This window comes from Stenella coeruleoalba, assembly GCF_951394435.1.
Source record: "Stenella coeruleoalba genome assembly, chromosome: 19".
Taxonomy (NCBI): domain Eukaryota; kingdom Metazoa; phylum Chordata; class Mammalia; order Artiodactyla; family Delphinidae; genus Stenella; species Stenella coeruleoalba.
In genome coordinates this window covers 49,609,494-49,635,538 of record NC_137165.1, presented here as the reverse complement: position 1 = coordinate 49,635,538, position 26,045 = coordinate 49,609,494, and the positions used below count along the sequence as shown (strand labels likewise).

General features: G+C 53.1%; 1 protein-coding gene across 4 annotated transcripts in view; it reads right to left on the bottom strand.

Annotated features, from left to right (window-relative positions):
* SLC38A10 (solute carrier family 38 member 10) overlaps positions 1-25,816 on the bottom strand; it is a 43,115-nt gene extending 17,299 nt beyond the window's left edge. For all 4 annotated transcript variants that reach the window (XM_079903583.1, XM_079903585.1, XM_079903586.1 and 1 more), the window contains exons 1-10: positions 25,414-25,816; positions 22,672-22,789; positions 17,104-17,149; positions 16,203-16,296; positions 15,856-15,999; positions 14,810-14,934; positions 12,016-12,118; positions 10,801-10,983; positions 8,410-8,521; positions 7,442-7,548 (exon numbers count right to left, since the gene is read on the bottom strand). In XM_079903583.1, the coding sequence (XP_079759709.1) occupies positions 7,442-7,548; positions 8,410-8,521; positions 10,801-10,983; positions 12,016-12,118; positions 14,810-14,934; positions 15,856-15,999; positions 16,203-16,296; positions 17,104-17,149; positions 22,672-22,789; positions 25,414-25,512 (1,131 nt within the window). In that variant the 5' untranslated portion in view covers positions 25,513-25,816. The remainder of the gene's footprint in view (positions 1-7,441; positions 7,549-8,409; positions 8,522-10,800; positions 10,984-12,015; positions 12,119-14,809; positions 14,935-15,855; positions 16,000-16,202; positions 16,297-17,103; positions 17,150-22,671; positions 22,790-25,413) is intronic.
* Between the last annotated feature and the right edge of the window lie 229 nt (positions 25,817-26,045).

Genomic DNA, 26,045 nt, shown 5'->3' with positions numbered 1-26,045 from the left:
AATGATGGGGAACACGGGGGAGCCAGCTGGGGTACAGGGCTGTCATGGCCTCAAGACGGGGACAGGAGGGCACCTGTGCCTGCAGAACCCGTCTTCCAGGTACAACTTCCTGCAAATCCAGAGCTGCTTTGAAACGGGACAAGGTTGGTGAGCGAGCCGGGTGCACCAGACGTCTGATCACGCAGCCCTGACTTCTGTTCTTCTTAACCAGTTGCAGAGCCGCCAGGAGAAACACAAACACATCCTGACGTCTCAGCCCAGGTACATACGGCAAAACCAGGGGCTTGGCCTGGGGACCATGTGCGATGCGACACCCCAAGGCTCCCAATCTGCTGGGGTCCCCGACTCAGAACCAGAGACAAGCCCTGGCTGGGAAGAAGGTGTCCCCTTTCACTGCTCACATATGAGACTGAAGATGTACACGTTCAAACGAAACCACCTCGAGGCAGGGGCTCCGGAGCCCGCCCCGTGCACCCCAATTTGGGTCTTCAGGGCAGTGTGATCAGGGCATGGCAGGCATCCTAGCCCAGAGGCCAGGGCGTCACAGCCTGGGTGGGGTCCAACAGGTCCTGGTGCGCGTTTGTGTCCCTGTCTCAGGAGCACAGCGGCGCCTTCTGGCCCTCCCTGCGGATGCTCCCCAGTGCTCCACACAAGGACAGCTATGGAGGCTGGTGCCGCTCTGGCTCAGGGCTCCACTGCCTCTCGTGAGTCCCAGGTGGCCCTGCTACCCCTGCCGGCTCCCGGCCGCAGCATCAACTCCGGACGGTGAAACCCACCCCTTCCGCCTCAGCCCCACTGGAGAGACCCTCTGAGTTCTCGAATTTTCAAGATAAAGGATGAACTAGTGATGACAGATGAGGTTCTTTTCGATTTGCTAGGGGCCAACTGTGTTTTCGCGGTCCCTGCTTATTCTTCTGAGGACGTTTCTCAGAATACTCTTTTATGCTTTTCTCCGGCACAGCTATGATGGGCCCATCACCCGTGCCCCCTACCTTCCCTGGCTCTTCCCAAGGTCCGGGGCCAGTAACAAGCACCTCTGTGCCAGCAGCGCTCAGGCATCTGGGGCAAGTAGACTCGGGCTAACGCCAGGTCTGTGCCATCCTAGGGAGCAGCAGCCGGGGCTCCCAGGACAGGAGGGACACACTCCAAGCGGGCACCCTCCGGGCCCTAGGTCTGCACACCAGACTCCAGCCACATTTCTTTTTTTTTTTTTGCGGTACGCGGGCCTCTCACTATTGTGGCCTCTCCCGTTGCGGAGCACAGGCTCCGGACGCGCAGGCTCAGCGGCCATGGCTCACAGGCCCAGCTGCTCGGCGGCATGTGGGATCCTCCCGGACCGGGGCATGAACCCGTATCCCCTGCATCGGCAGGCGGTCTCTCAACCAGCCACATTTCTGAGCATGCCCCTTGCAAGGTTCATTTTCCTCAAAACATGAAAACTCCGTGGTAAATAAAACAGCAGGGCATATAAACGGTATGCCACAGTCAGATGGTCGATTCTACGACTGATCTGCGATGTACCTCACCAAGACACTAAGTCCAAAGGGGAAACTTTCCATCTTCTGTGCACGTAGTCCGAAAGTAGTTAATATAATTTAATATGCTTTCCAGTTTTAAAAATCCATAGTAACACAGGCACAGATAGACGTCTCTTTAACGCGATTCTGCATGTGTTCACGTCTACAGACACGTGGGGGCGTTTGAATGCGCATGTTCATTTCTGTACATGAAGCCAAAACCAGCATTACGCTCGACAATTCAACACTGGAAGCTGTCCCAGCTGAGTTGGGAAGACGACTAGCTGCCCCCCCCGCGCCCCCGCCAGCGCCACGGCGAGAGGTGTAGGACGACACAGATGAGAGAGAAACAACTGGAAAGGGGGAGGTGAAATTAACAAAAGATGCTGTAAGGTCAGAAGGTAAAAAAAGTTAATATATGAGACTCTATAGTCTCCCTACGTACAAACAATCAGGAAAGCCAGAGGAAGGAGAGGTCCCAGTATCACAGGCACATGTAGCAGAGGGATGCTGGTGCAGCAGACGGAGACGGGGAAGGGGGGCTGAGTGCAGCTGTGACGACTGAACGCCACACCCCATTATCACACTGGGAGGCTCACAAATACACTCTGCAGATTAGCCAGAGCATCAAGGGAATGATTCTCTCCAAAGTTATCTACAGCTTCAACGAGTTCCAATTAGACCAAAACCAAAAAGGTGGATTTATTTTTGTTAAGAGTCAGATCAGCTGACTGGAACATTCACACAGAAAGTAAACAGGGAGTTCCCTGGTGGCCTAGTGGTTAGGATTCCGGGCTTTCACTGCCGTGACCTGGGTTCAATCCCTGTTTGGGGAACTAAGATCCCGCAAGCCACATGGCGCAGCCAAAAAAAAAAAAAAGTAAGCAAGCAAGAACATCCAGAAACGTCATTAATGAAAGAAAAGAGATTAGAATTCAAACGTTTTCAGAGCCACACAACAAGGGAGCACCATCACAAGGCTGGGTAATTAAAACAGCGTGGACGGCCACGTCACTGGACGGGACATCCAGGAAATTAAAATACAAGTCCCAAATGAGCCCAAATACATACAAGAACTTAATATACAGGAGCAGTAACATTTCATATCACTGATGGACGATCAGTGTTCTGACAACTAGAAAGCCATCTAGAAAAACTGAGGATACCTACTTTGTTTCTTACACCAAAATAGAATGCCGATGGGTCAAAGATTTAAATGGAAAAATGAAATCATGGAATTACTGAAAGAACTGAGGGAAGAATTCCTTAAAATAATACTGAAGTGGAAGGGTCATTTTAACAATGACTTTTTTCTCTCCTACAAAGAGTCTGATAGACTAAAACACTGGTACTTCACAAACTGGGAAAAACATTTGCAATTTGGCAGGCAACGGGCCAATTTCCTCATATTATAAGGAGTTCCTAAAACTCACCAAAATCCCCAATTGAAGACTGGTGAACAACCTCAGCAGCTAAGACTTGAAGGGTGAGAGACTCCAGAGAACAGATAAGCACCGAGGGGCCACCAGGCCAGGCTTTTCCCAGTCAGCAGTGCTGAACAGCCCTGGAGCCTGCAGACACACAGACTGGGCCCCAGGCATTAGAAGTGAGGGCTCCCCGGCAGCCAGAACCGGAGCGGCTACAATCCTGGAGAAGAGGAACCCTCCAAGGATGCACCCACGTTCTGTGTTCAGTTCTCCCCTGAGGCACGTGCCAGCCACCAGCTGGGCAGAGTTGTGCAGAGAGCAGTTGCCAAGAGGATGAAAGCTAAGCAGATAAGTTAGCAATCTGCGGGGGACTGCACTGAGACTCAGGAAGGGCTCCACTCTAGGGGTGAGGGCAAACCTGAAACAGATTGGCCTCAAGTGGACACAGGCCTTCTGCCCATCCTCTCCATCTGCTGGACAGAGGACAACATCATCCAGAGCCTCCACGATTTCTCACATACACCTACACAAAGTACCAAGCATGTCAGGGGACAGGACCAGGCCCCAGAAAACCAAGAGGGTGCAAAGGATCAATATAAACAAACTGACTATTTGAACAATAATAATGATGTCTTGTGGTGCTTAAAATATATGTAAAATTAAAATACATAAAAACAACAGCACCGAAGGCCAGAGGAAGGTAAATGGAGTTAAAATATCATTGGATAGTTGCCTCATCTGGGAAACAGTCAAAAAAAACTAACTTATGGTCAACTCTAATAAGCCGAGGATTCACATTAAACTGCCTCGTATAACCACTAGTAGAACAGAAACGTACAGCAGCTAATGGAAGAACAGACAATAAATACCTAAAATGCTTGATTTATCCAAAAGGCAGCAAGCAAAAAAGAAACAGAAAAAAGAACATATGGGACAAATAGAAAACAAAGAGTAAGACGGAAGCTTTAATCCCCCCAAATCAGTAATTTTATTAACTGTAAATAGTCTTAAATACTCCTATTATCAGGATGGATCAAAACAAAACAAAACAAAAGCCAACTAAATGCTCTTACCCGAGACATACCTTAAATATAAAGGCATAGAGAGATCAAAAGAGAAAGGATAATAAAAACAATATTGTGCAAATAGAAACCCCAAATAAAGCTGGATTAGCTACACTGTTCAGACAGGGCTGCCCATAAGGAGAGAAGCATTTCCAAAGATAAAAAGGGACATTTCACAACCAAAAGGGTCAGTTTAATAAGATACAGCCATTTTAAAACTGTATGCTCCTAATAACATAGCTTCAAAACAAAAAGCAAAAATTGATATAACAAGACAAATAAGCCTATAATTAAAGTGGGAACTGTCACACCTTTTTCATAAGTGATACACAAGAAGATTAAAAAATCAGTAAGAATATGTAAAATCTAAAAATCACAGTTACTAAACTCAACTCAACCACATGTTGGATGCATACTGCATCCAACAACTGCAGACTCTACAGACAGCTAAACAGCCATCAGAATAGACCATCTGCTGGGCCCCAAGAAATGTCAGAGGACTGAAGTTCTTCAGCTTGTGTTCTCGAATCACACTGGGACTGTGCTCGAAATAAAAGAGAGTCCTGGAAAATCCCCCAAAGTTTGGAAATCTAAAGAAGCTACTGGTGACAATCAGCTAGAGTCCCCAAAGGGCTGTAGACAGAAGGGGGTTCCGATAAGGAAAGGTTTGATGTTTGCCTCAGGAGGAGCACAGCAGTCAAGAGCAGAGCTAATATAACCTAATATGTAGGACCCAGCGCAAAATGAAGATGTGTGGCCTTTTATCCAAACATCAGGTAAACAGTACCATTAAAAGTACTAGAATGTTTTCCCTTTTTTCTGTGGTCTCTCTCATAACTCGTTACAGTGTTTTTTCTGTTTGCGATTTTGCTGTTAGAGAAAAAGTTAAAATTTTATATTATTAGCATTAAAAATACATAAATAAATAAAGAAGCCAGTGGTGAAATAAGAAATAAGGATGGGGCTTCCCTGGTGGCGCAGTGGTTGAGAGTCCACCTGCCAATGCAGGGGACACAGGTTCGTGCCCCGGTCCGGGAAGATCCCACATGCCGCCGAGCGGCTGGGCCCGTGAGCCATGGCCGCGGAGCCTGCACGTACGCAGCCTGTGCTCCGCAACGGGAGAGGCCACAACAGTGAGAGGCCCGCGTATCACAAAAAAAAAAAAAAAAAAAAACGAAATAAGGATGGAAATTAGGAAAAACTGCAAAATGATGATGTCAAGTCTTCAATCTATAGTTTGATGCAATCCCAGTCAAATGCCAACAGCTGAGAAGCCACTTCTAAAACTGACTTGGGGGACGTCCCTGGCGGTCCAGCAGTTAAGACTCTGCACTTTCACTGCAGAGGGCACGGGCTCCATCCCTGGTCGGGGAACTAAGATCCCACATGCTGCGTGGTGCAGTCAAAAAATTTTAAAAATTAAAAAAAATAAAATTGAGTTGGAAATGCAAACAGCCAACAATAGGAAAGGCCATCTTTAAAGCAGCCAGTATCAAAACTCCCTACAAAACCTTAGCAACCAACACAGTGTAGCGCTAGTGTGGGAGAGACTGACAGACCAGTGGATGGGAGTTCCCAGCCTCACACGTACACAGGTGACTGATGACAACGGTGCCCAGCAACGCTGGGGCAAGGGGTTGCTGCTCAACTGGAGAGTCACACAGAACACAACCCCTGACCCCTGCCACACACCAAGCGTTCCAGATGGGAAGTAGATCTAAATGTGAAAGAGAAAATACAAGGCTTCTACAGTATGACAGAGTAGACGGTCTTCAGGACCTGGGGATAAGCAAATTTCCTAAGTAGTACATAAAAAGCACACAGCAAAAGAAAAACTCAAAAAACTGAACTACACTGAAATTACGAACATCTGTTGATCAGAAGGTGTCATTTAGAAAGTGAAAAGGCAGCCAAGAATGAGACAAAACATTTGTAATATATACTTCTGAAAAAAGTCTTATATCTAGAATCTTTTACAAACCTCTACAAATCAATAAGAAAAAAATAACCCAATAGTTAAAAAATGGGCAAGACTTGAAAGGCGTTCACAAAGAAGACACCCACACGGCTAACAAGAGTATGAAAAGGTGCTCAACAGTCATCTGGAAATTGCAAATTAAAACCCAAATGAGGTACTGCTACACGTCCATCGGAAGGGCTAGCATCTAACAAAGGGACAGTAGATGTTAAAGCAACTAAAATTCCAATATGATGCCTGAGGACCACTTTGGAAAGCTGGAAAAAGTCTGGCAAAATCTACTAAAATTGGACAGACATAACCTCAGGACCCAACAATTCCGCACCTAGGTGAATAACGAACAAAAGTGCACACACGCTGCACCAGGAGAGACGTGCAGAACGGCCCGTCCAGGACACCCTGCTCTGGGTGACTGTAGATTCCTACAGTGGAGAATCACATGGCAGGGAAGACGGGCAAACCACCCCTGGCCACCCTGGCAGTAACGCGGAGGAACTCAGGCATGATGCTGAGTAAGGAGGCTAGACACACGCCGACACTTCCTGTGAGACTCCATTTGTACTAACTTGAAAGGCAGGTAAAATTATTCCAAAATGTTAGAAGACAGACAGGCAGTAACCTTAGTGGAGGAAAGACTGTGGGGCGCCCCAGGGAAGCTTCAAGTGCTGGAATGTTCTGTATCTGGCCTGGAGGTGGTTCCAGGTGTGGAACTTAGCCGACATGTATCAAGCTGTACCTGAGAATTATGTGTTTTGCCATATGTATACTACGCTCCTAAAAAATTTACCAAAATCAACCGATAAGAAAAAGCTCAACAACTCCATTAAAGGTGAGCAAAAAGCACGGACAGTTCATGGAAAGAGAAATGCTCACCTTCACTCCAGAGCAGCCGACACCTGCCACCATCCTCGGGCTGACGGAGGGGAGAGGCAGAGCTTGGCTGCTAACCTGCACACGGGCCCTTGGGGGAAAGCTCCCACTCCTGACATAGGGATCCCGGGGCCCAGAGAGCTTCCTATAGGTACTTTCTCAAATATACAGAAATGCTCGTGGGCACAGATAGTCACCCTGGCATTGTCTGTAACAGTGAAAGACTGGAGAGGTGACACCAACAAGACAGTCCCCAGCGAGACAGTGTGGATGTCCTCAGTAGGGGATGGAGACGGGGACGTGAGCGTGTGGCACACACAGATAATCCGGTCACTGTACAGAGGCGGGGGGAAGCGGTTCAGCACTCAATGCTCAGATAAGCGTGGTCAGCAGCTCGGCTCGGCGGCCCTGCGGTGCAAGGCTGCTCACCTTGCCTTAACCCCACGTTTCTCAGACCTACAGGACCACGATCCTTTTGTGCTAAGAAACACAACGAGTTCACAGGAACTTCAGAGAACACCGCCTCCTGCTCTCCCCGACCCAGACCCGCCCTGAGTGGGGCTGAGAGCGCCGTGCAGCACGCACCTGGGAAGAGAGGGAGTTCTTGTGGATCTTCTTGTAGATCAGCGCCGGGCAGATGAAGCAGATGAGGCTTCCCATCGTGGCGCCCGTGAGGCCCAGGATTGTCTCCACTGGGAACAAGAGTGACAGGGAGGGGTGAGCTTCCAGCGAGCAGGGTGAGGAGCCTTGCCACTAAGGCGCATCTACGCGTGCCGCCGGACAGCAGCGAGGAGCGGGGCACAGCCTTCTGTGCCTGCAAGGACCCTTAGGGTGTCCGATCTGACAGCGTCGGGCCAGGCGCCTCAGGCAAGTCCCCTCCACTCTGTACCTCAGCTTCCTCGCCAGTGAGGTGAGGCTAACAGCACTGCCCGCCCCATGCTGGGTCCACAACGCTGTTATGGCTCCTCGCAGAGCGTCTGGGCGGCCAGCGGGGGCTTCTGGGCCGGATCATCTTACATCACCCCACCTGCTGCCCAGCAAGTGACTGAGCAGGGCCTGTCCTGGTTGCGTGGGGAAGCTGGGAGCCTGGAGTGTGGGGCCTGGGGGTCGCTCCCTGGAGGGCATGCGGGGCCCACTCGATGTCTGAGGACAGTGAGCTCTGTCTGTGCTGCAGCAGGACATCGGACAACAGAAATCTTGCCCAGGGCCCTTCCCTTTTCCCTGGGTGACGTGTCAACGAAATCAGGAGTCAGCAGTCAGGAGCTTCTTTATAACCACTAACTTCACACATCAGGTGGGGGCCCCGCATCGCAGCTTCCACCCACGTGTTTGTGGTCACATCAAGCTGCGGCCTTTTCTCCCAAGCCTTTCTCAGGCCAAAGAAAAAAGCGCCCAAGAGTCTCTAGACTTTTTTTTGACCAGAGAGGACGGTGGTGAGATTCTGAGCGTCTTGGTTGAACACGAGACTTGAGGCAGGGGCGCACAACAGCAGGAAGGGGGCACGGGGCAGAACAGGCCAGCAGGAGGCCAGCCGCTGCAGCAGCCCCACTTACCATTTGGGATCATGATTCCACCGACCATGGTTCCAAACACAACCGAGAGGGTGAGGGCTTTAAACCGCAGGGGCGGCATGTAGCCTCCAGCGGCAAAGGTCCCATCTTTTTGCTACATGAAAGAAAATAAAAACAAGGTTCTGAAGTGACCAATTTCCTCTCCACCCTGCAGTGAGCAAGTCCTTAAAGGGCTCTGCCAACACCCCAGGTAGGTCTGCCCGGGAGGTGGCAGGCGAGTACTCTGGGCACAGGCAGATGTGCCTGAACGTGAACCTGCAACCAGAACTGCGGACCCCAGGAAGGTCCAGGCTGCTCCTCACAGCAGCTACGGTGGTAAATAACAACTTCGTTCTGAGATACGAAGAACAAATCCTTCTGTTCTCCTTTTAGACCAATGCTGTGAGAGAGATTTTTAAAAATACGGCATAGCACGGGAAACAGAACACATCCCCAGTTCACAGTGACACGCAGTGGGTTTCAGGGTGCAGTGGGCCCCCCATGCACGCAGACAGGCTCGGCTGCGCCATCCTCGTCTCCAGCAGGCGCGTCCAGGAAGAAGACAAGGGGACAAGTCAAGTCATTACATGCTGTAAGCAAGCCAAAGAGACCACCTCTGGCCTCACCTCCACATCCATAGGCACAGGGGCACCGGAAGCACCTCATCAGGCTGTGGTGAGGACCAAAGGAGGTGATGGGAGTGAAGCTTCTAGAACAGTGCTGTGCACACAGGAGGGGCTAGCCATGATTACTATTGCTGGGCTAGGAAAACAGCACTCAAGTGAAGCTTCAGACCCTTCCAGAACTACAGTTTGGAGGCACCCAATATCCAGAATTGACTTGCACAGGCAGCTTTCTTAGGACAGACCAGTGAGGGAGGTTGTTAGGTCTACACCCTCTGACTCAGAAACCTACAGAAATTTACCCAAGAAACACTCCAAGAGGAGAAGAAGAAATGGGCAGCTACATGCAGGAAGGGTGTCACGAGAGTCACCCGTGATAGGTCAAGGGTGAAAGACCAGCAATGAACACGAAGTGAGAGCAAGGGCTTAGTGATGCTGGGGGTTTCTATGGATACACATGGACTAAAGACGGGAGAAAACACAGCGAGAGGAAATCTGCAAAGAGATGCACACAAACGCCAAGGGGAGCAGAATGGGTCATTCGAATGAGGATGGAGGCATGCAGGTAAGTTTTCCACTTGAATTAACGTTTCCTTTAATACCGCTACTGATTTTCTAATTTAAAAAAATCACAAAAACATGTTATTTACAGAAACACAAATGCTGTTCAGATATGAAGTACATGTTTGCATCAGAGGACCCCATGGCCGTATAAGCTAGCCTGCCGCGCCCCCCAGGGGACAGAGCCTTGCTTGGTGCCCAGGTGCCTGAACAGCTAACAGGGGTGGGGCAGGCAGCCAGTTCTTCAGGACTGGAGCTCTGCCTCAAGGTGTTATCCCTGGTGGCAGAATCTGTGGGAGGCTGCCTCAACCATGCGCCAAGCCACATGGACGAGCCCAGTTCCAGCTGTCCTTGAGGCCTAGGCAGCCACCCACCCCGTCTGCCTACCAGACTCTCCCCTCCCCGCCACCATGGCCTAAGCAGTTCAAGTGGCCACCAGGAGTCCTGGCTGACGCCACAGACCAGGCTCAAGGACTCGGGCAGGAACACAAGAACCACCGCAGAGAGACAGGGCCAACCCCATGCCCTCGCCCTTGGGCACGAGCTACCACACTTGCACCTCTTGTTGTCAACGGGCAGGAGTTAGAGAGCCGGGGAATGTGGGTTCCCACTGTACATTTGGAAAACTGCTTACACAGGACTACATGGCGCTGGGCCTACACACACGACAGCAAACAAAACTCAGCCTCTCTCAAGGTTCAGATGTCCTTTGTCAAATTATCAAAACTTTCCCTTACACAAATGTAAAGAGAATGGTGGCCTGAGCCCAGCGTTCATCTGCCCACCCGGCCAGCCATTATCAGCTCCTGTCAGTTAAACCAGCTCTTCTGAGTTCCCAACCACTCCTTTCCCACAGGGTTGTGCTGAAGCAAGCCCCTGATTTCCTGCTACTTCTCCGATGTGGGGGACAGCAGGGAAGTCACAGGACACGAGCCTAACCTGCTTGGACACTGGGCCTGACTCCACATCTCCTGCTGGAATCGACCCGATTGATCTGAGGCTCTGTTCTCCAAAGTTGGTTAAAAAAAAAGATCCCTATTAAAAGATTTCATTTTAATTGGAGTTTTTAATTTTTAACTAGGAAAAACTCTTCCTACTACCGCCCAGGAAAATAAAGAACTAGCAAAAGCCACTTGAGGACAACATAACTGAGACCAGGGCAGAGACAATTTCGGGCAGAACGCCGTCCGAGGGGCCCTGAGCACCTTACCTGCTGCTCGAAAAGCAGCGTGTTCAAGGCCTGTCTGCAGGGCAGGATCATCATGGGGAAGCCTACGGCCACGGACATCATGAAGCCCACACGGATCATCTCGGTCACCAGGTTGGAAGGGAAATGCATGAGCACGTTGCCCGCGGTGGCCTCGGTGAAGCTCACATAGCCGAAGAAGCCCACCTGCAGGGGGACGACAGAGGGATGGAGGGAGCATGTGGTGAGAGGGGCGCACCCTCCCCGGAACAGCCGCGAGCCTCATCACGAGCAGCTGCAGCAAGACCAAGGCCCCCCAGCTCCTGGCTCGTAAACAACCTCCTTGACAAGCAGAGGCTGAAGGTCTACAGGTGAGAGTCCGATGTGGCTTCTCCCCACTTCGACAACAGGGCACCAAGAGAAGGGAGCTGCCTGCATGGAAAGGGAGCATCGGAATGCCCCATGAGCCCCGCAGAGGGGCTGGACTTAATCTGGCTCAAAACCCAAACCATGGGGTAAATCAAGGTCCCCACGAGCTCAGGCTCAGCGTGGACAACAATCTGACGGACCATTTGTAAAAACCAACAAGAATGGTGGAACCACAAAGTTCAGGGAAACAAGCCAGACTCTCAGTGAATTTATATCTCTATTTGCCATGTAAAAAAACAACGAAGGGGCTTCCCTGGTGGCGCAGTGGTTGAGAGTCCGCCTGCCGATGCAGGGGACATGGGTTCGTGCCCCGGTCCGGGAGGATCCCACATGCTGCGGAGCGGCTGGGCCTGTGAGCCATGGCCGCTGAGCCTGCGCGTCCGGAGCCTGTGCTCCGCAACGGGAGAGGCCACAGCAGTGGGAGGCCCGCGTACCGGGGGGAAAACAACAACAACAACAACAAAGAGGAGAATTAAGAAGACTGGAGGGAAAATCTCCCAAAACATGAACTGTATCTGCACCTGTGGGCTGGAACCTGTGATATCCTTTCTCTGCTATTTCACTGTCTCCCACTTCTCACTGATGGACCACCTTTCTACAGCACATCAGCAGAGCTCTTGGGGAGGCTCCAGGCCCTGCGCTGAGGCACCCACGCTCCTCCCGGGATGGGGACAACACCACCACCTGGGGAGCGGGCTCACAGGTGGCCCTGGAGCTGAGCGGGCACTGGGATGGGAAGGAGAGAGGGCAGGCCTGCGCTGGGGGACTGGAGGAACTGTGCAAGGGGGTGGGGTGTGAAAGGGTTCCTACCATGACATAGAAGGTGGTGACCACATTGAGGGAGGAGGCGAAGATGGAGCTCATGGCTTTCACTGATGGCTCATCCAGGCTGTCATAGGTGGGCAGGACCTGGCTGTATAAAAATGAGCGACTTCACGGAGCCGATTCCAGAGACAGACACACCTCCCCCGGAGCCCCAGCCGAGTCTCCAACACCTGCCTTCCCACCACGCTGGCCACCACTGGAGCCGAGGCCGAGCTCTCACAATACTACAGACAGTACTCAGAGCCCTCCCTGAACGTGATCTCTGTAAACATTTCAGAAGTGCCACAGGATGAAAGGCCGTTTGTTCCACTGCAGCAGGAGCGTGACCGCTCCGGGCTGGGCTGAAGCACCCCGTGTTTACAGGGGAAGCAGGAAGCGGTTCAGAGCATCGCTGTCAAAAGAATGGAAAGTTAAACAAACAAGCCGGGCTGCCTGCCCATCTCAGCGCCTCAGCGAGGGGCTCAGAGCCGGCGTGGACCCAGCTCTGCGACGGGAAGAGTGGCTTCAGTCCCACGGCCCACAGCCAGCAGGGCAGTGCCGCCAGGCCTGGGAGGGATGCGTCCATGCAGGCTCTCTGCAAACAGCAGGCAGGGACCCTGCACCTGCGAGACGTGGGCCCCACGGAGGCAAACAGGAAGGGGCGGTGGGGGGGACGGGGGTCTCCTGTGCAGCCCTGAGAGGAGAAAGCAGGGTGACGCTATGCTGAAGGCTCAGGCTCAGCACCAAGGGAGACGGGGCCAGCGGTCACGCCACGCGGGAGGCCGGGAGGGGGCGCGTCAGGACATAAATGAAACCACAATAGTCAGTGGAGCCAAATCCCAAAACCGCCTTTAAAAAAGTGAAAGGAGAACAAAGAGGACCCGCTAACGTTATTAACAGCAAACGACAAGGATGAGGATGGGGGAGGCCTGGCCGGCAGAAGCTGGCACCATCCCCCGGCCCTGCACACCATCCCATCAGCTACCCCCAGTGGGCAGGGGTCACAGCAGACAGCTGTCCTCACCTCGGCCCGGCAGAGGGCAGCGGGTGGCCACACGCCCATGCAGCCCAGGGAGGCGGCAGAGGACCTGTAGGGGAACTGGCACCATCATCTGGGTGCTGACCAGCTCCTTGCACCAGAGTGGGGTCCATGCCAGGGAGCCCCAGCCCCCAGCACACAGGGAGAAGTCCCTGCCCAAGAGCCGCTGACACTGAGGGGAGGCGGCTGTGCCCTGAAAGTGGGGATGGATGCGTGTGGAACGACCACGGTCCCCGCCTTGCTCCCATCCTGCCTGGGCCCCAAGGACCCCTGCTGGGGGCAGCCAGACCCCCGTGGTGGGCCAACCCAGCACCCACAGAGCACTTGCCCACCTCGCTGAGCAGCCCTGTGACTCAGTTTACCTGAGTCAGAGGAGTCCACCTGTCTCCCTGCACAGCCTGGGCCTCCATGTGCTCAGTGCTCTCTCCGAGCTTCTCTGGGCCGCAGGGCCAAGTGGTCCTGCACCAACACGTACTCATTTACTGCGAAGTCAGACCAGAAAGGGCCACACAGTGATGGCACAGTGGAGGCACGGCCTGTCCAGGATGGGGAGACCAGCCACACAGCCGGGCCCGTGGTCACTCAGCAAGAGCAGCAAGGTCCCCGCCCCACACGTGCTCTGGGGCAGACTTGCAGGGGAGGGAAGAGCCGTCTCTGCCCTTGGATGCCCCCAGCTCTGGACCCCTCAGCACCGCTCCCTAGGGAACGTGAGTGCCTCTGCAGGCCCCGTGCCCTCCATGAGCAGCAGATGGGACATGTGCTCACAACCCCTCCGGAACCCATAATTCCACCTGAGAACCAAACCCAGCAGACGTGCCTGACTACAGAGCAGCCACCACCAAAAGCCCGACCAGGGTTTATTTTCAAAGAAGCAAACTCAGACAAAAAGGACAACCGGTAACTAGGTACATGGCAAAAGGATGTAACTTCTGTCACTGATTGTAACGGGGACATTAAACAGCAAGAGTGGAGAGTGTTCTGGTGGAAACCAAGCTGCCAAGAGAGACGAGAAGTGGGAAACCACGATTTGGATCTCGCGTGTGGGTGTAAACACAGCAGTCTGAACAGTCTCATCTGTCACATTAGTTTACGACTGGCACAGTTGATGCCCGTAGAGTTGTGGGGGGCTGCTCTGCCAGCCCCCCGCCACCGATGGTCCCTTCCTATCCCCGCCGGATTTATGCCTCTCTTTTGAGCGGGTTACCACCTGACTGGGCATGAATCACAGGCTCCTGTCATTTGGTAGAGAAGATAAGGCTGCTGGAATTAAGGAAATAGCTGCTCTGCATTTACAAAGCCCTGCGTGCCAGAGAGCGCACGCCTGCTCACGTGCACGCGCACATACACACACAGGCCTCCGAAAGCATCCCAGCGGCAGTCTGAAGTCAATGTTTGTGCAATTTCCTCTTAAATATTCTCACACGAGCAGCTAAATTCTGGCAAAATGCTCGGGACTCTGTGAGTCAGATGGTTTGGGGCTGTTCTGTGTTCCCCACAGCCAACTCTACTCGTGGGGGATTTGGCAAACTCGGCGCTCTCACCAACGTGCCGGCAACACATCTTGGGAATAAAGTCGATTTCTCCCTCACTAAACATCTAACTCCCACCCTGAACCCAAAGCAGGAAGGCCACGGTGAAGAACACATTACTCCTCGTGGCCTGGATCAACCACTGAACAAAACAGTGCTTCCCTCTCCCAGGATCATAGCCCCACCTCATAACACACTCACACCCGGGGCCCTGGGAGCAGGCAGTACTTACGACTGGCAGGCAAAGGACATGCCAAAGATGGGGATGCAGCGGAAGACACCCTCCCAGCGGATGTAGCTGACTCGCCGCAGCCACTGCCCACCAAAGAGGCCGTGCTTGAGGGAGGAGAGCATGATCTGTGAGGAGAAGAAAGCGGAGCTTGGCACCAGACAGCAGACACAGGTGGGACTCAGGCCAGAGCCAGGCAAAGAATGGATGCTGCCTGCACCACAGTGGGAAAGAGACAGCCTGCAGCCTCTGGCACAGTGCCGCCTGGTGCCACCAGCTGGAGGGGCCGGGGGTGGTGCACGGTCCCGGGGCCACCGCCCTCTGCTGTGCTGCAAGCTGGCCGGGTGCTGCCCGGAGAAGCGCATGCTGCAGGGCCTCCTGACATCGGGGGCAGCGCCTGTCCAGGGCTGCTTAGTGCAGACGGTAAGCAACGAGGCCCACTTGGTGGGCCCCAGTCGCCTCCGGGACAGGACAGTCCCCCAACCTGGCAGGTCCTTGCCAGTCCTGCACGGACATGATTTAAAAGACAAACCCATCAAAAAAAAAAAAAAAGACAAACCCATCAAGGACAGGGCTGTCTGGAAAGGAGGGGAACGGTCACTGGGCTGGCCCTCACAGCCAAGGGACGCTGGGAACACCGCCGGGTGCTTGGTCTTCTAAGGAAAGCCCACTGCACAGATTCTCACGTTCTGCTCCCGCAGGACTGATCAGGGGCTCAGGCCCAGGGGCTCCCACTGAGGGCCTCCCAGGCTTGGGAGGAAAGGGGCACCCTGAGTGTCAACTCCACGCTGTATCCCACCCCCAGCCTGTGATAAACACTCACTGGAAAACAGCTGCTCGCCCCCTTGTGACAAAAGGCTGGCCTCCTGACTCCTGGCCACAAACCCCATATGAAAGGTCTTTCGTGAACTGAGGAGCATCACACTTTCACTCCCTGCCCTGGAGGCCTCCCCTCCCCTGCCGGCCCTGTCTATCCACCGCGCCCCTGTGGACGATTCTGCAGCACCTTCCTGTCATCCCTGGAAGGCAGCTGGCAGCCCAACACTCACCACGAACATGAACACAGTGTAGAAGATGAGGGCCATGGCGCTGAAGGACTGGATGGAGGCCATCATGTTCCTCTGCAGGCTGAGTGGCAGCACGATGCACAGGGACACTGCGAAGAGCAGGAGCATGCGGAAGGTGCCCGTGACCTGCAGGGAGCGCCAGGCGTTGCCCCAGTTAATCCCTGGGTTTCCCACCCAGAGCCCCGGAACTGACCCAAGGCCCTTCACCACACAGCATGCTGGCCTCGGCCCCCCTCCCACTACCCGTCTGAGATGTGGACTTAAACAGTGTCCCTGGGCTGCCACGCAAGCAGCCACAAGCCTTCCAACGCACCTGCAGATGTCCTTACCTGAAACCCAAACAGCCGAGCAAAGAAGTTGGACCCCAAGTCGCCAATCACAACGTAGAAGGCGATGCAGGTTCCCAGCATCAGCCCAATCATGCTGCAAGGAAGGCAGGCGCGGGCTTGAGAGCTGAGCACCAGGGTCCCGGGGAGCCCCAGACGTGCCCCCATCCCTGCTGGGTGGCCGCTGACACGCAACAACCCAAGGGAGGGGCTGAGTGGGAGACGTGGTATCAACATTCAGCGGTTTACAGGGTTTGGCTGTGGAGTTTGCTATTTTACTCAGAATGAATATTGAGTAACACTGAACTCTTCTTTATGTGGCATTACATTTTTCTCTCTACAGGAGGTTCTAAAAGTTCTTTCAGGTGCTACAAAAATGCACTGTGATGTTAGACAAGTTAAAAGAACAATCGACTGCTTTAGAAAAGGTTATCCTTTTCAGTTTGCAATTCCCTAATTTAGAAGCCTAAAAGTGCAATTTCCCAGCCATTTTTTCATCTCATAAAATTTTACTCCAAAGGGAGAATATGAGTTTAATGCCACCTTTATGCAACAGTGTCCGGGGCAGGGGGCGGGGTGGGGGGTGCGTACGAGCTTCAGGAACAGAACCAAGAGATGAAGTGCAGCCGTGGGAGCGCCCCCTCGCTATGTTCCCTGGGTTTTCCATTTTTATATTTTTCTTAGTAAGACTTAAATAAGGCTTTCAGCCTTGACACTAATCATTTTAAGAGTACAATAAACTGAACTTTCAGCTATTTAGTAAGTAACACTTCAGAGAAATATTTTAAGCTATGAACCAATCCGCATCTAAAACATACGGCTCATTGTGTAACAATCCTCCAGTTTCTCTTTGGCCACAGGTGAAGAACAGAGAGAATTACCCCAACAGAATGGCACCACCTACCTGGTCTCCACCAGCATCTTCCCTGCTTTTCCGTAGGCGTGCAACGCTAGTGGGCGGAGGGTGGGGGAGAAAATGAACAGCTCAGTCCAACAGTGGGAGAAGCACATCAGTAAAAATGTTACTAATAAAAGCTGTGAAAGGCAATTTGACAAAAACCTGCACGTCTGGAGTTCCATGGATGTAAAGGGGATATTTTATTTTATTTATTTTTTTTTTGCGGTACGCGAGCCTCTCACTGTTGTGGCCTCTCCCGTTGTGGAGCACAGGCTCCGGACGCGCAGGCTCAGCGGCCATGGCTCACGGGCACAACCACTCCACGGCATGTGGGATCTTCCCAGACCGGGGCACGAACCCGTGTCCCCTGCATCGGCAGGCGGACTCTCAACCACTGTGCCACCAGGGAAGCCCTAAAGGGGGTATTTTAAAATCTTGGTCCCATACTCTTTTTCAGATCTACCTTCAACAAACAAGAATCACAGCAAATAAGAACAAAGCCAGTGTGGGTTGGTTTTCTCACACACAAAAAAAAAAAGGAGAGAAAAGAAAAGGAAAGAAAAAAAGACAAGAAAAACGATCCCAGCGAAGTAACAGTTTATCTCTGGGCAAGCCGGGCAGCTGTGAAGGAAGCTGAAAGAGGCCTGCCTGGGGCAGGAGCTGCACAGGGGTAGGGGGTGCCCAGGAGGGCTTTCAGCCTAGCCCCAGTACATCTGGTTTTCACAGCCACACCAAGGGGACCTGGCTAAGGGCCGCTATGTCTCCTCTGTGATTTCAGAAGAAAATCTCAGATGTGGTACTTTGGGACAGGACGGGACAAGTGCATTCGGGCCTGCCCCCACTTGCCCTGCTGGTGAACAGTGCGTCCTACAGCGGAGAGGAGCCCCTCTGCCCTTCCTTCCTGACAGTGGAGCTGCTTCTAGCAGAAGCGAGATTAAGAGCTGACTCAGCAGGTCCCTCCCAGGACCTAACAGTGGCCGGGAACCCCTGTGTCCCATCCCCACAGTCCAGCAGGACGAGAGCAGAGAGAAGCTCTGGTCTCCCAGGAGCAAGCAGAAGGGGGTGCGTGTGACAGCACAGCCCCAGCTTCCTGCCCCTGTCCCTCCCTCACACAGCGCCAGGGCCACCCAGGAGACTGGGAAAGTAGGGAACATGAAGGCCGACTGATATGAATGAGTCCAAAGATGCTTGTTACTTTCAAATTACTTAGGAAAAGGCATGACACTGCCAAAAGCAAGTGAGCGTGGCACCTGACCCGGGCTACACAGCCACAGGGCAGGTGGCCTTGAGAAGCAAAGGGGGTCACTCTGCTGGGGAGGTCACTCCAGCCTCCCAGCTTGTCTGACTACTGCACAGACACTCGCACCTCAGGGTCATCTAAGACACAGAGCCCGGTGCCCCAAACGTGAAGGTGCCTGGGGCCCAGCCATCCCATTCCTTTTCCTTCTCCAAAAAGAGGCTGAGCATCTCAGCGTATTCCAAATGCTCAGAGCACCCTGCCACAGAAAGTTCCAGAACACACCTGCATTCTGGACAGAGGAAGCTGATGTGGCTCCAGGAAGCCAGAGGTCAAGTCGGGAGGTGGCACCTCGTCACCCAGAAAGACTCGACTGGTTCCTAGAACGACACCCTCACAGGGCTGCCCCCAAGTTGCTGCTTGTGCTGAGACGGCCTGTGGTTCCAGCCCCATTCTCACCCTTTCCTCACCTGGGCCAGCCCCACACACACCCCACCCACCATTTCAAGTGTCCATCCCTCAGTAACCTCTAATCCCGAGTCACAGATACAAATACCTGGCAGCCCCCCGGCCCTCAGCCTCTTGCCTGGCAAGCCGGGGACTGCCCTCCTGCCCCTCTGGGCCGGAACCACAGCACCAGACCTGCCCCGAGAGGCTGGGAGGAGTGTGCGGGGTGGTCTCTGAGAAGGTGCGTCCCTTCCCCACGCTCCTGGGTCGGGCCTTCCCTCTCCATCTGTGATAGGCTCGCTGCGGCTCACGGGCCAGGCCTCACGAGGGCCAGGAGCCGGCACTCCCACCAGGTGCGGAGCCAGGACTGGTGTCAGGAGGGGCTCTCCAGTCTCCCCGGAGACGCTGGCTCAGCTCGTCCTCCTGGGGCCATGGCCTCGCTCACGGCTCCAGGGCCGCTGTGCACACAGAACTGACTCTTAGCCCGCCTCGTTGAGTGTGGGACCCCAGCCCCACTCCCATACTCACCACCCACAGTCCAAAGCCTCCTGCCCGGCAGGCAGAGCGGGGAAGCACGCAGCAAATCGTGCTGTTCAAGCTGAGGGTGATGACCTCAACCCAGCCCTCCCCAGAGCCAGGCCATCCGCCAGGGGGTGATGAGCATTTGCTGGATAAATGAGGGGTAGGGGGTGCAGAGAATCCTGGGTGTTAGAAAGGTTGGTTTTACGACCCTCATTTCCCAAGCCAAGTATCCACAGGTACAGGTCACGCAACCGCAGACAGGTAGGGAGGGACAGGTCCTCTGCAGGCCCCACCCAACCCATGAGTGGGCAGCAGGCTGACCAGGGCCACAGAAACCCAGGCGGGCGGTTGACAGGACCACAGACACGGTGCCAGAGCATCTGCTGCGCACAACTGAGCACTCCGAGGTGGCGGCGAGGCCCGGCCACCCTCCTCGGGCAGGGCCCGGGTCAGAGTGGCCTCGAGGGGGCCACGACTTCTAGGGGCAGTTGACTATCTGACATAGCTGTATATCTTCTGAAAATGGGGTTTGAAAAGTCCACTCAAAAGTAGGCCATGCAGGGCAAAGGAGGAGCAGGTAAGAAGTGGATCAGCCCATAAGCAGCAAACAAGACACCACAAAAACACACACAAAACACCAATAAAAAATCCACCAGTGTTTATTTCCCCAAACTGGCAAAGTTCATTCTCCAGCGATGCCTACGCACTGGCCAGAGCGGAGTGAGCAGAGCTATGGTTATTTCCAGGGAGGGACCAAACAGAAATATCGCAAACTCAAACGCTAGAAAACCACCGACCCGTTCCTCGGAGCGTGGACAGTTTAAAAAGGTTATTTGTTCAAGCTGCGACAGCCTTTCTAGGAATTTCCGCACCATGGCCTGCACTGTCTCCAGGTCTGTCCATCTTCTTGACCCCCACCTGCCTGATGCCCATGGGCCCAGCAGACAACATGTGTTGGGGGCTCCGTTGACAGAGACTGTATTTCCCCAGGCCCGAGGCACGAGGATGCAGTGAGCACTCTCCTCCTGGGCCACCTTCTCTGGCTGCAGCGCAAGCTCTGGGCCAGGAGAAGGCAGAGGCCAAGAGAAAGGCCTGCAGGCAGCAGGAGGTGGCTCAGGAAGTGTGGGAGGGTTGCTGGCCCACAGGGTCCGAGAGATTCCCATCTCTTCCTGTCTAGGGCTCCTTTCCAAGCGGTGGGGCCTGTCCATTTCTGAGACTATGCCAAGACAGAGCCAAGATGAAGGGCAGCTCATGCTGCAGGCTGGGCCTGGGGGACTGTGGAAGTTCACACAACTGAGCCATCTTGTTTGGTACCAAAGACATAACCAGAGACCACTGGTGGTTTCTGATCCTTTTTGCTTCTAGCAGTTAGAATTGGGCTGCAGTCACCACAAGCAGTTAAAGGTAGAAGCCCCAGCCAGCCATGCAGAAGGGTGTCCATGGATAGTTTTCTTCAATCTTTCACAACTAGCCAAACCAGTTTGCCTTCTCAGGGACTTTCTAAGAATACTCAGACAGGCAGCTGTCAAAAACCACGGCCTGCCCAGGCCAGGGTCACCCATCCTCTTTCAGGGCACAGCCAAGCACTTCGTGGGATGTCTGCTACAGGAACCCTCAGTGGGGAGAAAGAGTCACCCTAAAGGCCATGGCCCCACAGACGGAGGAAGGAACCTGCCCAGGAGCACATTTAATCCCAAGTAGAATTTGGTCTCATGTGTGGGGTGGGGTGGGGCGCAAATTTAGCTGATAAATTTCACTTCCCCAAATGACTCCAATAGCAATATAAGAGTCTGACAGGGACTTCCCTGGTGGCGCAGTGGTTAAGAATGTGCCTGCCAATGCAGGGGATACGGGTTCGAGCCCTGGTCCGGGAAGATTCCACATGCCACGGAACAACTAAGCCCATGCACCACAACTACTGAGCCTGTGCTCTAGAGTCCATGAGCCACAACTACTGAGCCCACATGCCACAACTACTGAAGCCCGCGCGCCTAGAGCCTGTGCTCTGCAACAAGCGAAGCCACCGCAGTGAGAAGCCCACGCACTGCAACGAAGAGTAGCCCCTCTTTGCTGCAACTAGAGAAAAGCCTGCACACAACAACAAAGACCCAATATGGCCAAAAATAAATAAATAAATTGATTACTTAAAAAAAAAAACTTAAAGAATAAAAAAGGTCTGACATCACCATTCTCATCAGAACGGAGAGAGAAGGAAGTAGCCCTTCAGTTTTGAGGTCAGAACAAATGTAAGTACCTCCATGCCAATGCAAAGTAGGCAGACTGGAAGGAAACCAGAGGTCACGCTGCCAAAAGCCCACATGTGGGGCCTGCAGATGTTTTTATTTTGTTTGGCCCCTGGAACTCTGCACATCATTTCCTCTTGCTGCCTCCTCTCTGCCGTGAGAGCTGTGAGCTGAGGGCCCAACCAGGCCCTCCACGAGTGGACGCAGCATCCTGGCCACACACTAGCTGGAGGGTCAGAGACTTCCAGCCAGAGGACAGGAATTTTCCCTAGAAGTGCTCAGGGCCGGCTCCTGAGACCACGTGCATTGGTATTTCAACACCCACACCACGTATCCCCAGAATGGAGTGCAGAGCTGAAAGTTCCGAGGCAGTGGAGAGAATGCAGCCTGCACACATCACCCTGAGGTGGGCAGGAGAGTGAGGGACCCTGCCCTCAGAGCCAAGTTTCCCAGGAAATAGTCAAACTGAAAGGAGGCGGAAAGCACAGCCTTCTCTGCCTCGGCTGAAATCAAAGGAAGCAAGAAAAATCTAGAGGAAACGAAATTGCAACTAACAACAGGAAACAGAGGACGGCACTGAGGAGACGGTGACTTGCTCCCAGCTACAAACCCGAGCCCAAGGACAGTGTGCCCATGGCATTCAAAGTGGGGATGTGCAGCAAGATCCCAGTCAGGCAGCTCGGAAGGAAGGTTCTGGGGATTCTTGGGCACAGGAGCGGAGGCTGCTGAGGCTGCCTGAACTGAGAGAGGGCTCTCTGTGTGGATATGCATAAACGGGAGACAGGAGAATGAGTATCACCTCAATTTTAAAATGTGTGTTGATGTTAACAGTTTTTTTTAAATTGCATTAAATTTTAAAATAAGAAACTGCTGTTCAAAGGAATAAAGAATAAAGTGGAAGAAAAGTAATTAAAAGAATAAGACCCAGGGACTTCCCTGGCGGTCCAGTGTTTAAGACTCCATGCTTCCAATGCAAGGGTCACAGGTTCAATCCTTGGTCGGGGAACTAAGATCCCACGTGCCGCATGTACGGCCAAAAAAAAAAAAAATAAGGCCCAAACCACTGCACTTCTTAAGAAGGTACTGAGAAAGGTCCAGCGCTCCCTGGGGAGGCGATGCACTCACCCAGGCCAGCGTAGGTCCTCCGCTTGCTCAAGCTGGCGGCTTTCACCAGGAACATGCACGACTGGTGCGTCATCCAAGAACAGAAGACCAAGAGCAGGGCCCCCAGGACGATGCCACACTGTAGGGTTGGGAGAGAAAGAGATGTTAACAAAATAAAGCTACCCGGCATCTTTACCTCTCACACTGAACAGCATGTGCTACGACCAACAGCCCTCCCCACGGCCCCCGCCCCCTAGACACGAGGCCCCAGCTCTGTTTAGTTCCCGTGCCTATGGGCAGCGGTTCCTAGCATTAAAAGGACAATTTCCTGGATGTGGTGGCCACAGGTTCTGTCCAAAGACATAAAGCCTGTGCATGACCCCAAAAGAGCACCAGGGACACTGGTTCCTTCCCAGCCCCTCCCAGAGTCTCAAGGAACAGCAAGGGGTTGCCAGTCTCCCCAGTTCCCTGCAGACACCCTACAGCAAACCACCTTCCAGCCACTTGGATCAACAGCTACGAGTGATAAACACATTCTGGAAGGAAGAGATTAAAAATGACATTTACGCCTTTCTTATAAGTTAAACAGACACTCACCATCTGACCAGCAATTGCACTCCTAGGTATTTACCCAAAAGAAATGAAAACATGTGTTCATGCACAAACCTGCATGCCAATGTTTACAGCAGGTTTATCTGTAATCCAAAAACTGAAGAAACAACCAACTGTCCCTACTAGCATCTAGCAGAGCGGAACGCACACACAGCCCACGACCCAGCTCTCCTGCACGCAGGTCACCACCCCACAGAATGCGTCCACGGGGTCAAAGCCTGTGCACAAGTTCCAAAGCACTCCAAATAGGAAACACCATGCCTGCCTAGTAAAGGTTAAAAAACAGATAAATTGAGGAATGCTAGCCAGACATTGAAATGTACCAACATGACCCATTCACGTAAAGTTAAAATCTGGCAACACTGACCTGTGGTACTGGGGGTAGGAGGGGGACCCTCAGTAAGAAGGCAGGGCTGGAGGGTGCTGGCAATGCTGTGCTCCTTAAGCTGGGAACTGGCTACATGTGTTTGTTAACGTTAGGAAAATCCATCAAGAGTACACCTAAAATGTGTCCACTTTTCTATACGCATGTTACACTTCAATAAAATGTTAATTCTTTTGGAAAAGTACCCAAATTACTAAAACCAAACAAACAAAAAATGCAAACCAAAACTTTTTTTAAATGACCTGGCTGCCAGATCAAAACACACATCTCCAAATTGCCCATTGGCCTCACATTGTGTTCTGGCTGACGGCTTCTCACGGAGAAGTTGCTGAGAGATGGGTGAGAGTGTCCTAACTCAGCCAGGCCCTCGGGGCAGGGCAAACCACTTCCAGGTCTTGGCTTGCATGCAGACCCCCACCTCTAAGCTCTTCCCCAGGCAAGTCAGCCTGGCCCATGTTTAAATGCTCTGGCAGGGGCCTCGTGCCCAGCACATGGCAGATACTCAAATCTGAATCACCAGAGCCCTACCATGGTGGCACTTGACAGACAGGCATCAAGGATGACAGCACTGCATTTACAGACGCAGGACCAGCCAACTACACATCCCAGGATGCAGTTCTGCGCCAGGCAAGTCGCAACGCACGCTGGGACATGTAGTCCTTCCAGAAACAGAGGTGGCCGGCTCACACTGGGATTCACATACCGAGACACAGATGTTGCCCCAGGGCTTCTAGAAGCCGCCAGCGTGGCCTTCCACATAGGCCTGCAGTCTCTGTCCTCCTGCCAACATGCTCACCAACCAAGTCAGATCAACCACTCACATGGGAACCATAAACTCATTTTCTTTCTTTTTGCTAGTTTTATCCAAAAGATGCTAAATATGAAAAATGCAAAGTCTTAATCTAAAATTAAACGACTGGTGCCCATTTTCAGTTCCAAAATGTCCATCTTATTTTCACTTTTTTCCATCTATTTGGTTTCATCATATAAGACTGGTCTTTGAAGCCTTGCTGGCCACCTGTTCTTCTCTGGTGTCCCACTCCTCCTCCCCCAGCCTTAAGCAACCCAGGTAGTGGACAGCTCCTGTCCTAGGAGGCAGGTGGAGCGGCACCTCCACCGTGGCACACAGGAAGCTAAGAAGTTCATTTTTAGGAAAGAGGTTACCCAATTTGATAATTCCATCAATCTCCCTTTTCTAACGTACCAAATGCCTGTCTATTTGTGAATTAAACAGAAGCCAAATGAATTCACACCTCAAAAATGGTGAGTTTCAAAAAAAAAAAAAAGGTGAGTTTCTTTCATGCAGTATTTAATGTTGGGATGACACCAATTTTTTAACATTTCAGATTTTTTCAATCAAGGTAACATTGGCATACAGTGAAACGCAGAGATCTTAAGCGTACACTCTGGAGAATTTAGTAATCACCTTGTAACCAACATCCCAATCTAGTTCCAGGGCCTGGGGGTTTGACTTGTGTGCTTCTGAATACAAGTGCAGTCAGGTCAGAGTTTTAAAAAATAATAGTAAAGAAAAAGAACACTGAATCCTGTGGTCACTTTCCATTTTTGAAGGATCATTTTCTTTTGCTACACTTGCACTTCGGTCTGTTATTAATTGTGCTTAAGTTTTTCACTGAGGAAATTCCTTCGGTTTCTCTTGCAGTCCCGAGGCGGAAGAGCTGCAGGGCCGCCTCCCCCAGCCCTAGTTCCCGTGAGGGGATGAGCCCGGGGCGGCGAGGGCGGCGACCACTGCCCACTGGACTCACCTGTTTGAAGCAGAAGGGCATGGTGAGGACACTGACACCTACTATGCTGTTCACTATGTTCGTGATCAGCCCCCAGTTGGAGGCGGCGGCCGCAGTCATAGCGTGGGGGCTGGGGGCACGGGAGCCCCAGTCCAAGGCGCCGGGACGACGGCGGGGCGCGAGACCCTGAGGGGAACGGGTGACTGCCTGGAGGAGGCGGCCTCGCGGGAAGGCGGCGGGAGCAGTCAACCTCCAGACCCCGCCAGACCCCGCGGCCGCCTCATGGCTTCGTTCCCCGCTGGCTCTCGCTGACCACCCGCGTGTCCCCACGCCCAGACCCAGAGCAGCCGCGGGGTGCCAGCCAGGAACACCTCAGCCCGGCTTCGCAGCCCCCCTGGCACACACACTTCCGCCTTCCGCGGGCTCCTCTTCCCGGAAGTGACGACAAGGAGGCGGGGCTCGGGCAAGGCGCTCAAGACGAGAGGCGGGCCTGGGTGGAGCCTGCGGAGGCGGGGCCTGGGGAAGGCGGGAGGGCGAGGCCTGGGGGCGGGGCTTGACGAGGCGCAAACCAATGAGAGGTGGGGGCTGGGTCTGCAGGCTAGGGCATGCGGGGCGGGGCCGGGCGGCCGCTCACCTGTCCCAGCGCCCCGCTA